The 17,780-nt window shown below is 36.9% G+C and overlaps 1 protein-coding gene across 5 annotated transcripts in view; it reads left to right on the top strand.

The window, feature by feature from the left end:
* The window catches only part of LOC133248146 (C-type lectin domain family 12 member B-like), a 36,121-nt gene that overhangs the window by 3,702 nt on the left and 14,639 nt on the right, over positions 1-17,780 (top strand). For 2 of the 5 annotated variants that reach the window (XM_061417920.1, XM_061417922.1), the window contains exons 2-5: positions 1,191-1,239; positions 7,084-7,406; positions 10,850-11,048; positions 12,782-12,883. In XM_061417920.1, coding sequence (XP_061273904.1) covers positions 10,961-11,048; positions 12,782-12,883 — 190 coding nt within the window. In that variant the 5' untranslated portion in view covers positions 1,191-1,239; positions 7,084-7,406; positions 10,850-10,960. The other 3 variants (XM_061417923.1, XM_061417921.1, XM_061417924.1) reach the window with 3 other exon arrangements.

Raw genomic sequence — 17,780 nt, forward strand, 5'->3', positions numbered from 1 at the left:
CCTTTATGTTGTTTTTGAAGTTTCATCATTTCAGATTTTACCTTTAAGTCTGTGGCCCATTGTGAGATTTTGTTGTGGGGCTGTTTTTTTTGTTAGCTATTTTCTATGGTGCAAAGCATGGATACAAATTCATTTTTTTGCCATAGTGATAGCCAGCTTTAGAAATTAATATGCTGTCTTCACTGAATCACCTTCGTATCTTAGTGAAAATAATCAGTTGACCACATACATAACAATCTATTTTGGACTTCCATATTTTTAACTGAATCATTTATTTGACAATAACATCACACTGTCTTACATATGATAGTTTTTTTTAAGTCAGGTAGAGATTAAGTTTTCCAACTTGTCTTTTTCAATATGTTTTTCATTATGTTTCAGTACATTTGTCTATTCATCATCGGTGCTGTAGAATGTCAATCAGGCCAAATTGGTTGATAGATGTGCTCAGGTATACTATATACTGTCAAATTAATGTGCTTCATTTCAAATGAAGCTTGGCAATCTGTTGATTGAATTGCCTCTTTAACAAACTATTCTATTGAAATAGTTCTCATATGTCAAATACTAGAATGAGAACAGGATGCAGGGGATAATTTGGATCAGAAAGCCAATGATCTGGCCAATGTAAAAATCAACTATATGTAAGGAGATTCTGTTCTCTGAGACACTTTCAAATTCTATTTCTACAATACTTTTGTAGTACTTTGAGACAGTTGAAGAGAAAGGGTCTATTCATGGGGAATAATTTATTAATTTATCCTATACCCATGTTGTGAATTAATACATTTTCACTTGGGAAAGAATGTCCCAAGTTTTGAGATACTGTGTTTTGGTGGGAATTGTTTGCCAATTTTTTTTTGCAATTTTTTGCAATTGTTTGCCCCATATTTTCCCCCCAAGATAAAGTACATATTGCTACATGGAAAGTAACCAAGGAATGACTTTTGCTTTTGCCCAAATGGCAAAGTGAAGTTTTGTTTATTTATGAAATCTCTTGACACTTGTGGGCTATTCTGAAATGAGACACGTGATAGTGAGTTAGGAATAATGCCAAATTGTGTTTAATTATACTATTTCCTCAAGGAAAAGTTCCAAGAGAGTAGAGCTAAAATTAAGCATTAAAATGTTTAGTTTTACTACATAAATGTTAACAAGATGTTTTAACTACTCTGAATTCCTCTCTCAAGGATATGTTGTAAGTTGGAAAATCACCTCTGAATATCCAAAACTTAGTAGGTAAGTAATAAATGATTCTCTTTCTGTCGACTGAAGCTTTTTCCAAATTTGCCAATTTTTAAAGTCAATTAATAAAACTCAAGGTTAAACTTTCATTTGATTTTTAAAAATAACTTGTCTGTGTAAAATATGAGTCAAATTCTATCATAATCTATCTTTTCCAGTTATAGCCAAGCCTCATTTTATTTTATAAAGTATTTAATAATTTTTAACTTCCATTAATAGAGATATTATATGCTGGTTGTTTAATAGAGTAGATTACAATAGGACAATATATACATTTTTTTGGCTATTTCGTTATATATGTTGGAAAATTTGACCATGAACTTGATTCGTGCATGTGTATACACATATATATATATATAAACATGCACACAACTATTTGATAAAATGCAGTGCCTTTTGTTTTATACTGTACCTCATTTATATTTGGGCTTCCCTGAGAGCTCAGTTGGTAAAGAATCTGCCTGCAATGCGGGAGACCTGGGTTTGATCCTTGGGTTGGGAAGATCCCCTGGAGAAGGGAAAGGCTACCCACTCCAACATTCTGGCCTGGAGAATTCTATGGACTGTATAGTCCATGGGGTCACAAAGAGTCGGACACGACTGAGTGACTTTCACTTTACTTCATTTATATCTTGGAATCTTATCGACATTATGCCTTGCATGATTAAAATAAGAAGCAATGAGAATAGCATATTGATTGATTACCTTGCCTTCATAACACAAAAGTGTATAAATTAATTTTATTAGGTCTACATTATTTTAAATGTGATTTAAGTGTTTTGATGTAATAAATGCAGCTCATAATATATTTTTAGTGGTTTTAATGCATCTTAAAAATGTGTATTATCTGTTAACATGACTAAGAATAAGGTATTTTTTGACACTGAGTAAGTCAGATTGGATGATTTGATAATGGTTACTGATTTTGCCAACAGGATTATGAAAAATATTTTTATAAATTCATTGCACCATGTGCCTATCTTTTATTGACACAGACATACTTAATACAATAAAAACATTTTGTTTTAAAAACACATTCATGGAGTACAGTGAAATTAATAGGGTTTTGATATTTAAATATATTATGTGTATATTGGGTTAAAGAAGTAGTCTCTAAGTGAAAAAATATGTTAGAGTTGTCATAGAGATAAATTTTTAACTTTATATAGTATATAGTACTTTCCCCGGAGAAGGCAATGGCACCCCACTCCAGTACTCTTGCCTGGAAAATCCCATGGATGGAGGAGCCTGGTAGGCTGCAGTCCATGGGGTCGCTAAGAGTCGGATACGACTGAGCAACTTCACTTTCACTTTTCACTTTCATGCATTGGAGAAGGAAATGGCACCCCACTCCAGTGTTCTTTCCTGGAGAATCCCAGGGATGGGGGATCCTGGTGGGCTGCCGTCTATGGGTTCACACAGAGTCGGACACGACTGAAGTGACTTAGCAGCAGCACCAGCAGCAGTACTTTCCCCCCAAAACTTGAGAAAATGGCTCTCTCTCTCTCTCTCTTTAGTCGGTAAGTCACGTCCAGCTCTTGCGACCCCATGGACTGTAGCCTGCCAGGCTCCTCTGTCCACGGGATTCTCCAGGCAGGAATACTGAAGGGGGTTGCCATTTCCTTCTCCAGGGATCTTCCCTACCCAGCAATTGAACCCGGGTCTCCTGCATTGCAGGCAGATTCTTTACCAAATGAGCTATAAGGGAAGCCCAATTCATCTCTAGATTACATATAATCCTTGGTACAAAGTAAATGTTAGGTAAACAGTTGCTAATGCAGCAAATTTGTGTTCCTTTTTGGAACTTCCTGGAATTTTTTTTTTTTTTTCTGAATGTATTTTATCTTATTTGGTTGAATTTTTGGATGTTGAAGGTGAGGATACTGAGGGCTAACTATACTACAATTATAATGGTTTTTAAGAAGTTAATTTTTAACACAATGTTCCCACAGAGTAAGTCATATATTATAGGGTACTTTTCTAAGTTAGCTTCTGATACAATTACAAATGAATCTAGTATCTGATATGTTACTTTTTAAACAAAAGTAGGAAGCAAACTATTTTTGCAATTCTCATGGTTTCTAATTCTTTCACCAAAATTGGGAGATTTAATCAACGTATTGGGTAATTAAGTGATATTTGCCATTAAATAATTATGTAACCTTAGAAGGTAATGCAGAAGAAATCCAAATAGCTGAATGGCATTGTTAGAATGAATCTTTTTATTTCATCTTTTTAGTTTTATGAACAAGAATTTTCTTAGTTTATATATCTACAAATAATAATATAAACTGCTTAAAATTGTCTCAGTATTATGTAAACATACCTGAACAAATTATAGAATGTACTAGTGTCTTTAAAGAAAACATTTCTAAACAATATTATGTTTGTGTTCAAACGTTATTGAAATGAGTAATACATTTATTCTGATTTCCAAATCGGGAAAGTATGTCAAGGCTGTATATTGTCACCCTGCTTATTTAACTTATATACAGAGTACATCATGAGAAACCCTGGGGTGGAGGAAGCACAAGCTGGAATCAATATTGCCAGGAGAAATATCAACCTCAGTTTATGCAGATGACACCACCCTTATAGCAGAAAGGGAAGAAGAACTAAAGAGTTTCTTGATGAAGTGAAAGAGGAAAGTGAAAAAGTTGGCTTAAAACTCAACAATCAGATAACTAAGATCATGGCATCTGGTCCCATCACTTCATGGCAAATAGATGAGGAAACAGTGGAAACAGTGGCAGACTTTATTTTTGGGGGGCTCCAAAATCACTGAAGATGGTGATTGCAGCCATGAAATTAAAAGACACTTGTTCCTTGGAAGAAAAGTTATGACCAACTTAGACAGCATATTCAAAAGCAGAGACATACTGCCTTACGATCCAGCAATCCCACTGCTGGGCATACACACTGAGGAAACCAGAAGGGAAAGAGACACGTGTACCCCAATGTTCATCGCAGCACTGTTTATAATAGCCAGGACATGGAAACAACCTAGATGTCCATCAGCAGATGAATGGATAAGAAAGCTGTGGTACATATACACAATGGAGTATTACTCAGCCATTAAAAAGAATACATTTGAATCAGTTCTTATGAGGTGGATGAAACTGGAGCCTATTATACAGAGTGAAGTAAGCCAGAAGGAAAAACATCAATACACTATACTAATGCATATATATGGAATTTAGAAAGATGATAACAATAACCCTGGGTACGAGACAGCAAAAGTGACGCTGATGTATGGAACAGTCTTATGGACTCTGTGGGAGAGGGAGAGGGTGGGAAGATTTGGGAGAATGGCATTGAAACATGTAAAATATCATGTATGAAATGAGATGCCAGTCCAGGTTCAATGCACGATACTGGATGCTTGGGGCTAGTGCACTGGGACGACCCAGAGGGATGGTATGGGGAGGGGGAGGGAGAAGGGTTCAGGATGGGGAGCACATGTATACCTGTGATGGATTCATTTTGATATTTGGCAAAACTAATACAATTATGTAAAGTTTAAAAATAAAATAAAATTAAAGCTTGAAGAAAAAAAAAAGCAGAGACATTGCCAACAAAGGTCTGTCTTGTCAAAGCTATGGTTTTTCCAGTAGTCATGTATGGATGTGAGAGTTGGACTATAAAGAAAGCTGAGTGCTGAAGAATTGATGCTTTTGAACTGTGGTGTTGGAGAAGACTCTTGAGAGTCCCTTGGACTGCAAGGAGATCCAACCAGTCCATCCTAAAGGAAATCAGTCCTGAGTATACATTAGAAGGACTGATGTTGAAGCTGAAACTTCAATACTCTGGCCACCTGATGTGAAGAATTGACTCATCTAAAAAGACCCTGATGATGGGAAAGATTGAGGGCAGGAGGAGAAGGGGACAACAGAGGATGAGATTGTTGGATGGCATCACCGACTCAGTGGACATGAGTTTGAGTAAAACTCCGGGAGTTAGTGATGGACAGGGAGGCCTGGCATGCTGCAGTCCATGGGGTTGCAAAGAGTTGGACATAGCTGAGCAACTGAACTGAAATGAATACATTTATATTGTTTTTATAAATATCTACTAATTATTTTAATTGCAAAGTTTAATTCTTAGAGATTAAATTGATATATATAGGAATAAAACAAATATAAAATTCATTTCTATCTATATATTACTGCAGAAAGTTTAATATGCTAATCAGTGGATTTTAAATTGAGGGCAGAATCTACAGCAATGAAATCTACTGGGACAAGGTCAGAATGAAGGCAAATTATGAAATGGAGACAAACTTGCTCAATAGATGTGAATATACACAATTGCTATTATTTTCATTTTTCCAAAGGAATATGTTTAAAACAAAATAGACCAGAACAGCTGATTAGCCAATAAAAACATCTCCCCTCAAAAGACTATTTTGCTCCTCAATGGCAATTGTTTTTAATAATTTGTCTATATTTTTTATGGTGATTGTAGCTTTAATATTTGTCTTATGCTATATAGATTTATAACTTTAGAAGTTGTCTACTGGCTTTTGTTTTGATAAATGAATTCTTTTTTTTCAAGAATTCACTCTCTCAATTCTTTTCCCTGACCCCCTCATGTGAGTGAAAGTCACTCAGTCGTGTCCGACTATTTGTGACCCCATGGATTGTAGCCCACCAAGCTCCTCTGTCCGTGGAATTCTCCAGGCAAGAATACTAAAGTGGGTAGCCATTTCCTTCTCTAGGAGATCTTCCCCACCCAGGGATTGAACCTGGGTCTCCTGCCTTGCAGGCAGATTCTTTACCAGCTGAGCCACCAGGGAAACCCCCTCATACAAACCTTTATTTCTTATTGTCACAGCCATGTGTCTCTTAAAAAAAAAAAATACAACATTTAATTTTGTACTAGAGTGTAGCCAAATAACAATGTTGTGATGGTTTCAGGTGGTCCACAAAGGGACTCAGCCATACATATACATGTATCCATTTGCCTCCCAACTTCTCTCCCATCCAGGCTGCCAATAACATTGAGCAGAGTTCTCTACGTTATACAGTAGTTCCTTATAGTTCACTTCCTCCTATTTCTTCTGTCTTCCCTCCCCCTGTCTCTTAATCTCTGTATTGATCCTTTCCTTTTATCCTGCTAATATTTCAATATTATGAATAGCATGCCTATGCACCATAGCCATAATTATTTCATGATTTTACCACTGGTTGATTTTAAGAGTGAATTTTTAAAATGCATTTATTATCACATTCAGTTCAGTTCAGTTCAGTCGCTCAGTTATGTCCGACTCTTTGCGACCCCATGAATCGCAGCACGCCAGGCCTCCCTGTCCATCACCAGCTCCCGGAGTTCACTGAGATGCAGGGAAAGATTTGCAGTCACTTCACTGAAATTAATCATTATGCAATAATAATGTGATAAAAAATTTATCCACTAAGCAATTCAAAAGACAACATTCTTAGCATAAATTTCAGATTGAATACTATTACTATGTCTCACTAATTGTTCAGTCATGCTAAATGTGTGTTTGCCCCACATTTGAAAAAGGTATTCCTGTATTTGCTTTTGCTCTTGATTGTCTAGTTCCCATTCTTCTTTCCTTATTTTTTAAAATATCATAATCTCCATATTTTTGGATTGTCTTTGTTGCATATTCTGTGGTGTGTCCTGTTCTCTCACTGTCCTCCTTCTCAGGGTTCCTAGTTCTCTGAGCTCATTTTGCACTAGCATTTTGCAAAAACTGTTGCAATTATCAGTCTGGAACATGTTACTGCCCTTGGGAGGATTGTGCACTGTTAGCCAGATTCCATTTGTCAGGTTTTAGTCACTGCTTTCTTTTGCTGACTTGTTATTTTTCAGATAGTACTGTGTTTGTGAATCAGTCATTGTGGATATATCTGGTGATGAAGGAGATCTGATTCAGGCTATCAGGCTAAAGAATCTTTGGTCGTGAAACACACCCAGAAGTCAATGTGCATCAAATTTCTGGGACTGGATCAGTGGATCAGAAACTGAGAACATGAAGTTATTCTTATTCAGGAGAGATGAAAACCAAATATTTGACATACTTCTCATTGTCAAATTTGTCAAGGGAGTCAGAAGTTGAAAATGAGGAACATATTATGAAGAAATTGAAAAGAAAGGGGAAATTTAAAAGGAACTGAAACCTTTGAAATTGAAGAGTAAGTAACTTCTGACTTTTAGATTTCAGAAACTGAAAAAGTTAGTAGGTATTACAGTATTAAATTAGCATGTTTTCATAGGATAATATTTTTGTCATTGCTATTCTCTGGTTGTTTTAAATGACAACCCCACAGAGAAGTCTTCCATACATCCTCTATTTGGGATAAGCCTCCTCTCCTTTCTCTGTCACACTTTCTTCTACCCTACTTTATTTCTATTCTAGTATTTTTCACTACCTTATATTATATTGCTTATCCATTGATACTGTAAAAAAATCAATATAAGCTATATATTTACAAGTAAATACATGAAGCATAGAATGTAAACTACCTTACGAAAATAAATGCTTCTATCAGATGGTCTGGAATATTGCTTACCATACAGTGGGTACTCAGTCTGTTGAATAAAGGAAAGAATAAATGGATGAATAAACAAATGTTTCTGAATGCCCAGGGAAAACTATTTATTACATTTTTCAAAGTTACATAGGCAGATCTTGTTTAGTCTCTAAGTTGTGCCTGACTCTTTGTAACCCTATGGACAGTAGCTGCTCTGTCCGTGGGAATTCCCAGGCAAGCTTACTGAAGTGGGTTGCCATTTTCTCCTCCAGGAGGTCTTCCCAATCCAGGGATCAAATTCACGTCTCCTACTTGGCAGGTGGATTTTTTACTGCCGAGTGACCTGGGAATCGGCAGAACCCACTTATAAAATAAAATGCATTGCATTTGTATTTATGTAGAGAAAGTTTATTATGATATGATTAGAGTAGGATGAATATCTTTATCTGGGAGAAGAGATTTGATCCTTTGAAAATTTAGGAAATCAACTACTATTCAAGTTTTCAGTCAATTAAAATAGTGAATGAGTTTTTCTCAGGTAGTAGGCTTTGTTCTTATTCAGTTTCTCAGTCGTATCTGACTCTTTGAGACCCCATGGATTGCAGCACACCAGGCTTCTCTATCTTTCACTATCTCCTGGAGTTTGCTCAAACTCATGTCCATTGAATCAATGATGCCAACCAACCATCTCATCCTCTTTCACCCCCTTTTTCACTTGCCCTCAATCTTTCCCAGCATCAGGATCTTTTCCAATGAGTTGGGTCTTTGGATCAGGTGGCCAAAGTATTGGAGTTTCAGCTTCAGCATCAGTCCTTCCAATGAATATTCAGGGTTGATTTCCTTTAGGATTGACTGGTTTTATGTCCTTGCTGTCCAAGGGACTCTCAAGAGCCTTCTCCAACATCACAGTTTGAAAGCATTAATTCTTCAGCACTCAGCCTTTTTATGGTCCAACTCTCACATCCATACATGACTACTGAAAAAACCACAGCTTTGACTATACTTGAGAATGTACATTTAGGAGGATGGTGAAAACACCTATTGCTCCAGAATGAATTCAAGCCAGTGAAAATTCTGGGCTTCAGGGTAAGAGTTTTTGGGATTTCCTTTTATGTCAAGGTTTACATATCAGAACATGGTTTTCATATATACACTTACATATTTATGTACATGTGCAAATATTGTCTTTCTCAACAACACATGAAATATTCCTTAACTTCTACCTTTATAGTGTTTTTATCTACCCCAGACATCATACTCCATAAACATGTTTTCTGTTAAGAGAGGTGCAAAACATCAACTTGGCTTCTGATCTCATTATCTAAATGGTCAAGAATGTCAACTTTTCCTTTGTTCAATATTTAACTCATTAATCATTTCTCACATGTATAAACTGACAAAATGATGAGCATGCAAGTGTATAGATCATTGTCTAATCTCTGCATCATCTAAACAATGAGACTACTGGCTCAAAGCAAATGTATGTTTTAAGATCTCATAGAAGCATTATATTCACTCTTGGAAGGAGAGGTAGAATAAGAACATCATATGCATTTAGAAAAACAGTTAAAAACTTTAGGTTCATCTGTTCAATTCAGTTCAGTCACTAAGTCGTGTCCAACTCTTTGCAACCCCATGAACCACAGCATGCCAGACCTCCCTGTCCATCACCAACTCCCAGAGTTCACCCAAACCCATGTCCATTGAGTCAGTGATGCCATTCAACCATCTCATCCTCTGTCATCCCCTTCTCCTCCTGCCCTCAATCTTTTCCAGGATCAGGGTCTTTTCAAATGAGTCAGCTCTTCACATCAGGTGGCCAAAGTATTGGAGTTTCAGCTTCAACATCAGTCCTTCCAATGAACACCCAGGACTGATCTCCTTTAGGATGGACTGGTTGGATCTCCTTGCAGTCCAAGGGACTCTCAAGAGTCTTCTCCAATACCACAGTTCAAAAGCGTCAATTCTGCAGTGCTCAGCTTTCTTCATAGTCCAACTCCCACATCCATACATGACCACTGGAAAAACCATAGCCTTGACTAGACAGACCTTTGTTGGCAAAGTAATATCTCTGCTTTTGAATATGCTGTCTAAGTTGGTCATAACTTTTCTCCCAAGGAACAAGTGTCTTTTAATTTCATGGCTGCAATCATCATCTGCAGTGATTTTAGAGCCCAGAAAAATAAAGTCAGCCACTGTTTCCACTGTTTCCCCATGTATTTGCCATGAAATGATGAGACCAGATGCCATGATCTTAGTTTTCTGAATGTTGAGTTTCTAATAAATGAGAAAAATGAGACCTAGAGACTTCCCAATTTACTTAATATTAAATAAAACACTAAAGCTCATGCTACCTACATATTCCCTCCCCATCCCTGTCTCCACCCCAACTCCTGTTTTTAAAAAAGTTTCAAACTCTATAGTTTAAAGCAATTTCCTTTTTCCTTGAGTCAATTTTCAGAACACTTTTCTAAATTTACTCCTTACAGTTCTTTTTTTCTTTCTTCTTTTAAATTCTGTGGTAGGTATCTTCTGTTCATTGCACAATGCTCCAATCTTTCTTGACAGTAAATATAAAGGAGGGTGGGGTACAATATTTAGTGTAGTTCATTGTAATCCTTTTCTTCTTGATTTTTGTTTTGATCCATTAATATTTTGCTTTTAAATTCTCAGGAATCTGCAATCCACAAAAAATCACGTAAAAATGGAATGAAAAATTTTGATTAGAATTAACTCACCTGTGGTTTTCAGGGAGTCAGCAATGGGTTATGCACTCCATGCAATTCTAACAGAGTTCTCACAGGCACATGCTTTCTAAGAACTGATTATACATGCAGAAATAAATACATGTTTATTTGTATTTCCATAGGGTAGTGTTGAGTCTGGAGATACAGATGTTTTCCCCTCTAGTTGAAAAATGAAAGATTGTTTATATTTAAAACCCACATTTTTCTCTTAGTCATTTCTTCAATTTGGTGTTTTAGTGGAGGAAGTTAGAAAAAGTGAGATAAGAGGGATGTACAGAGGTGAGAATAATGCAGTTATGAAATTCTCAGGGGAACAGTTCTGTTTTCTGATACTTCTTTTGCTTGGTCTTTACAAAGATAGATCAGTCAGCTCAGTCCCTGCATGCACAGGCCATCTAAGAGTGGCTTCTGTGAGTTCAAGGTGATACGCACAGCACGCTGGTTGACTGAACTGTGCTTTGTTCAATAATGTCTGAAGAAGTGACCTATGCAACTCTCAAATTTTCAAATCCTAAGACAAAGGAACCCCAGGAAAGCCACAGTCTCAAGAGAACAGGTAAGAGTCTCCTTGAGGATCAAAAAGACCAGAGAAGAGGTTATCAGCTATACTGGTGGGTTCTCCTGTCTTCAATTCAAGGCTGTTAGTCCCTTCTGAGATTTAAATTCTGGAGAACTAGTCCATAGATCAGTCACTATGACAGAGCCTAGTTATGTCTATCTTATTTAGTTTGAAACATCATCATTGGGGCTTCCTGATGGCTCAATGGTAGAGAATCAGTCTGCCAATGCAGGAGACTCAGGAGACATAGGTTTGATCTCTGCATTGGAAAAATCCCCTGGAGAGGGAAATGGCAACCCACTCCACTGTTATTCCCTGGGAAATCCCAAGGACCAAAGAGCCTGCTGGGCTACAGTCCATGGGGTCACATAAGAGTCAGACTTAGTTTAATGAATAAACAACGACAACAACAAAGTTCATCATAATATGTGAAAAAAGACTGTGGTCTAAACCTCTGAAAATTCAGATTGCTGTTGCCACCAAAATAACAGTTCTTATATTTTTTAGACATTTTACGATGATTTTACATACAGGCTATTAGAGGAAGAAAAAGACAGCAATAGTGTGAGCATAGCTATCCAATATTTTTATTTAATTGCTATAAGATAAGAAATAGGTATATGCTATGAGTTTCATAGGATCATGGGACACCCAGTCAGTGATTATGCATTAAACATTTATTTCTTTCTGAGGAAGAATAAGACTGAAGGTTCCTTATCTCAGCATAATAGAATTGCAGTCTTCTTTATCCAGCAATTTAATTCCCAGACAGTTAATAACAATGAAGCAGTAGGAAGATATTTTTTCAAAACATGATAGTCATATTCACTGAAATTTCTTTATTGCTATGAGATATTTTATATTTAAATAATGAAGTAAAAGCCCTCTATGTGAACAAATCTCTGATTAGAGGAATTAGGTTAGTGGATCATGTGTTAGGGACTAGTTTCCCTCCAAAGAGTCATTTTCTCTGTCTCTATAACATCTGATGAAAGAACTGCATGTATTTGGGAAAAATACTACATCTTCATCATACAACAAACACCATAGACCACTATGGTGGTATCTATAAAATTGGAGATGCAATTTATGTTCTGCAGTGCTGTGCTAAGTTGCCTCAGTCATGTCTGACTCTTTGAGACCCTATGGACTATAGCGTGCCAGGATCCTCTGTTTGTGGGATTTTCCAGGCAAGATAACTGGAGAGGGTTGACATGCCCTCCTTCAAGGGATCTTCCCAACCCAGGGATCGAACCCAGTTCTTTTATGTTTCCTGCATTGGCAGGTGGGTATTTTACCATTAGTGCCACCTGGGAAGCCCTTATGTTCTGCTACATATTTTCTAATGTGTATTTCCTTATGTAACAATTTTATCCCTTTCTATATATCTAAGTAAACAGAGGATGAGATGCTTGGGTGGCATCACTGACTCGATGGACATGAGTTTGAGTAAGCTCTAGGAGTTGGTGGTTGACAGGGAAGCCTGGCATGCTGCAATCCATGGGGTCACAAAGAGTCGGACACAACTGAGTGACTGAACTGAACTGAAACTGTTTCAATTTTATTTTTATAAAAGTTTACATCATGTTTGTCTATTGGAAAAATCTATCATCAGAATCAGAATCAAGCCACAAACACAGGACTACCTGGATAATTAGAAGGCAAAAAGGATTATAGAGAAAAGAATGATTTTCTAAAAACATTGCCACTGTTTATCTTTCCTGAAAAAGATAGCCATGAAACTCCTGACTTGGAGCTGGGTGGTGAAGCTGAAACTGAAGCAGGGAGCATCAAGGGCACAGCTGAGGTGACTGAGAGCAGAGCTATGAAAGGTGAGACCTACTGGAGCTGGGAGAAAAGTAAGAAGGACCTAGTGGGAGATGTTGCAGCAGAAAAAATAAAGATTTCCTTTGAAAATAAAAGATTTTTCTGTAGAGGTTGTGGAAGAAAGGGAACTCTACTAACTATGGGTAGAAATGTAAATTGATGCAGCCACTATGGAAAATGGTATGGAGCTCCTTAAAAACTAATAATAGGGCTACCATATGATCCAGCAATCCCACTCCTGGACATATATCTGGAGAAAACCATAATTCGAAAAGATATGTGTAACCCCAATGTTCATAGCAATATTTACAATAGTCAAGACATATTAGCAACCTAAATGTCTACTGAAAGATAAATAAAGAAAATATGGTGTATATATATATATATAATGGAATACTACTAAGCCATAAAAAGAATAAAATATTGCCATTTGCAGCAAAATGGATGGACCTAGAGATTATAATACTAAGTGAAGTAAGTCAGACAAAGACATATACCATGTGATATCACCTATATATGGAATCTGAAAAATGATACAAAAGGAACTTAGTTACAAAACAGAAACAGACTCACAGCCATGGAAAACAAACTTATGGCTACCAAAGGGGAAACGGAGGAAAGAATAAATTTGGAACTTAAGATTGACATATGTACACTACTACATATAAAATAGATAACCAACAAGAACCACTGTATAGCACAGGGAATTCTACTCAATATCTTGTAATAACTTATAATGGAAAAGTATCTTAATATCTGTATACATGCATATATACACATGTGTATATATATATATATATATATATATATATACACACACACACACATATGTATATATACATATTTATGTATAACCAGAAACTGACACAGCATTGTAAATCAACTATACTTCAACAAAAAATAAAATAAAAGACAGAAATTTTTTGAGAAAATAAGGAAGACAAACCAAAGATGATAAACTCATGACCTTTAATTATGGAGAATCAGCTCTTTTTAATTACTTTCTCCATCCATCCCCAGAGAGTATTCGTGTACTTTTCTGAATCTTTCCAACTTTTATAATATTAAACTTCATTGACTTTTTTCCTCCCATTTTTCATCATTTTATCCTTTATTATATTTCATGGATGATTTTCTTAAATTATCTTTTTCCATTAAAAATGTTTCTGATATTATTTTATTTTCAATGAACTTCTGCTATTGTTTTCTAAAGGCTGTTTCTATGGCATTCTATTCTTATATGTGGATGAAAAATTGTATCTTAATTCTCTGATGGTTTTAAAAATTGTACTTTCAAGTCAACATTATAATTTAAATACAAAATAATATGCCCACTTAAGCATATGGTTGACTGGACTTAAAAAATATATACCCATACAACCAACTAAAATTAAGATTTACAGTATTTCTGTCACCACAAGAAGACAACTCGTGTGCCTCCATCTTATCCTCACCACCTATCTTAGTTTTAGCCCCAGCTTTTACTTTTTGTCATTCTAGACTATTCTGTTAAGTCTAGAGGTTTTATGTAGTAGTAGCAGTGTAGTTGCTCAGTTGTGTCTGACTCTTTGCGACTCCACAGACTCTAGCCTGCCAGGCTCCTCTATCCATGGGATTCTCCAGGCAGGAATACTGGAGTGGATTGCTATTTCTTTCTCCAGGGGATCTTCCCAACCCTGGGGATTGAACCTGGTCTCCCACATTGCAGGCAAATTCTTTGCCATCTGAGCCACCAGGGAAGAGTTTTGTTTTTTTTTTTTCAAAACTGCTGAGTTCAATATAAGGTCAAGTTTTTATTTTCCTTCTCTCTTTCTGATATTCTTGTGTTTATGGATAAATAGTTTCAAATAATATGCAATGATTGACTGTGACTTCTTCTATGACTGGCTTCATTCAGTAAACACAATGTTTTTGAGATTCATCTGTGTTCTATGCATTGGCAGTGAATTTCTTTCCATGGCTGAACAATATTCCAGAGTGTGACTACACCATACCATGTAAACTCACTCATCTGTAGATGAACATTTCCGTTGCTTCCAGTTTGGAGCTAGTATGAATAAAGCTGATAGATATACAAGTCTTTGTAGAGACCTGTTTTTAGAAATTTTTGAAGGATAATAACTAAGAGTAGAAGCCTGGTTTGGATGGCTTATGTTTACTGTATAAGAAACTGACAAAATTGTTTTCTACATTTATATACCTCCATGCCTTATAAGGTCTTCCCTGGTGACTCAAATGGTAAAGAATCTGTGTGAAATGAAGGAGACTTGGATTTGATCCCTAGGTCAGGAAGATCCCCTGGAGAAGGAAGTGGCAACCCACTCCTGTATTTTTGCCTGGAGAATTCCATGGACAGAGGAGCCTGGCGAGTCCATGGGAATGCAGAGTCGGACGTGACTGAATGACTAACACAGTCATATAAGAGAGTCTGTTTATTTACAGAGTTTTTGAACTGTTCTCATTGCATTATTTATGCTTTCCCTAAATTCTTATTGTCTGTGTTTTCTGTTTCTTCAGCCTCATATTGGCTGCTTTCCTCAAATATCAAATGATCCTTGGTTGTCTCTACTCAGTTAAGTGTGTGGTACTAAACTGATTTAATGAGAGCTTGTGTAGGTGAGATGGGCTTGCTAAATGGTAGCATTCATCAGTCAATTCAGTTCAGTTGCTCAGTCATGTGTGACTCTTTGTGACCCCATGGACTTCAGCATGCCATACTTCCCTGTACATCACCAACTCCTGGAGCTTGCTCAAACTCATGCCCATTGAGTCAGTGATACCATCCAACCATCTCATCCTCTGTCATTCCCTTTTCCTCCTGCCTTCAATTTTTCCCAGCATCAGGGTCTTTTCCAGTGAGTCAGCTCTTCACATCAGGTGGCCAAAGTATTGGAGTTTCAACATCAGTTCTTCCAGTGAATATTCAGGACTGATTTCCTTAGGATTGACTGGTTAGATCTCCTGTCAGCAAGAGTCTTCCGCAACACCACAGTTCAAGGGCATCAAATCTTAGGTGCTCAGCTTTCTTTATAGTCCAACTCTCATATTCATACATGACAACTAGAAAAACCATACCTTTGACTAGTTGGGCCTTTGTCGGCAAAGTAATGTCTCTGCTTTTTAATATGCTGTCTAGGTGGTCATAGCTTTTCTTCGAAGGAGCAAGCATCTTTTAATTTCATGGCTATAGTCCCCATCTGTGGTAATTTTGGAGCCCAAGAAATAAAGTCTGTCACTGATTCCATTGTTTCCCCATTTATTTGCCATGAAGTGATGAACTGAAGTAGCATTCATGAACTGGAGCAATTCACTGAGAAACCCAATTTTTGATATTTGAAATTTTTTCCCCCTTCTTGAGCCAGTTGACTATTCTGGAGTTGAATGAATCTTCCAGTACTCCTCCCTGGGCATTCTTCTGTTATAATGGGTAAGAGAGGGTAACCATTTTACAAAGTGAAGAGAAAAATACATAGGAGGGAATATGCATATCTTATATCAACTTTCGGGCATTTTTTTCAGTTTTCAGACTCACCCATACCTCCACTTGGAAAGATAAAATACCAGGAGCCTTTGGGGTTCTTACGCAAGAGTCAGCTCACTTTTGTTTCCTCACTACTGACTTTGCTTCAGTTTCTAAGTGCCTACAAAGTTAGTAATAGCTTTTGTATCTGTTACCTACCTTCCCAAAGGCCATTTCTGTGGTTTCCTTTCTTTGTTATTATGAATCTATATGCCTTCTTTAACTACTTTCTATATTTTATTGGAGTTTTAGGAGAAAAATCAAGGTAAAGGGATGATGCATCTATAACTGTTCATTTCAGACTGGTTTTAATTAGCATTTCAATCAGCTCAAATGTACTTTCATTCTGCCTTTTTTTCCCATTTCCTACTGGCAAATACCTAAGCCCATGTAAGGAGCTACTGTTGGGGCTAGCAACCAGGCAGTGGATTGATGGTATGTACTCCAAACTCTTATGGTGCCAATGAAGAAAAGATTTGTGTACCACTGACCTCATTAAGAGCCTGAAGATTCACAAATAAAAGGCTTAGATTCAGGTCTCTCTGGTGCCTAGGAAGGATTCAGTCTCTTGAGATTTATTAGACTCTGTAGAAAAAAGATGGTGCCAACTTTCTTATGTGGTCCTGGGAAGACTTGCTTATCTTTTTGGCCTCTGAGGGTTAATGTGGAAACTAAATAAGAATGCAGGAAAGGTCTTCTATAATCCTAAATCATGGAAAGCCTCAGACTTTGCATCTCAGAAGACAATGGACCAGGTTTCTTCTTTTATGGGGTATAAAATGAAGACCTTGTTTTCTGACATTCCACTGGCACTTAGTAAAAGAAACACCTGTGCATTCCATCACACATAGATTTGATGCCACTCAAAGTACTCAAAGTGACTTCCTGGTGGCTCAGACGGTAAAGCATCTGCCTAAAATATGGGAGACCCAGGTTTGATCCCTGGGTGGGGAAGATCCTCTGGAGAAGGACATGGCAAACCACTTCAGTACTCTTGCCTGGAAAATCCCATGGATGGGGGAGCCTCGTAGGCTACAGTCCATGGGGTCACAAAGAGTTGGACACAACTGAGTGACTTCACACACACAAAGTACTCAAAAGCTTGGTATCAAATCTTAAAAGTCAGTAAAGCCAAGGGAAAACAAATAAAAGTTACTAATTTTATGGAACCCAGAACCATAGGAAACACAGAACCAGAGGAAAAGAAAAAGCCCAACAAACAGCTCCAAGTAAAACAGAATCCCTACAAGAGAAAGATAATCAAACTAATTTATGATATTAAATTATGGCACTAAAAGTTTTCAATTTGAAAAAACATGACTTTCATACAAAGAATGAATGATCATTAAGGCCCAGTTGCAGGTCCTAGAATGTCATACAAA

This window comes from Bos javanicus, chromosome 5 (assembly GCF_032452875.1).
Source record: "Bos javanicus breed banteng chromosome 5, ARS-OSU_banteng_1.0, whole genome shotgun sequence".
Classification (NCBI taxonomy): Eukaryota; Metazoa; Chordata; class Mammalia; order Artiodactyla; family Bovidae; genus Bos; species Bos javanicus.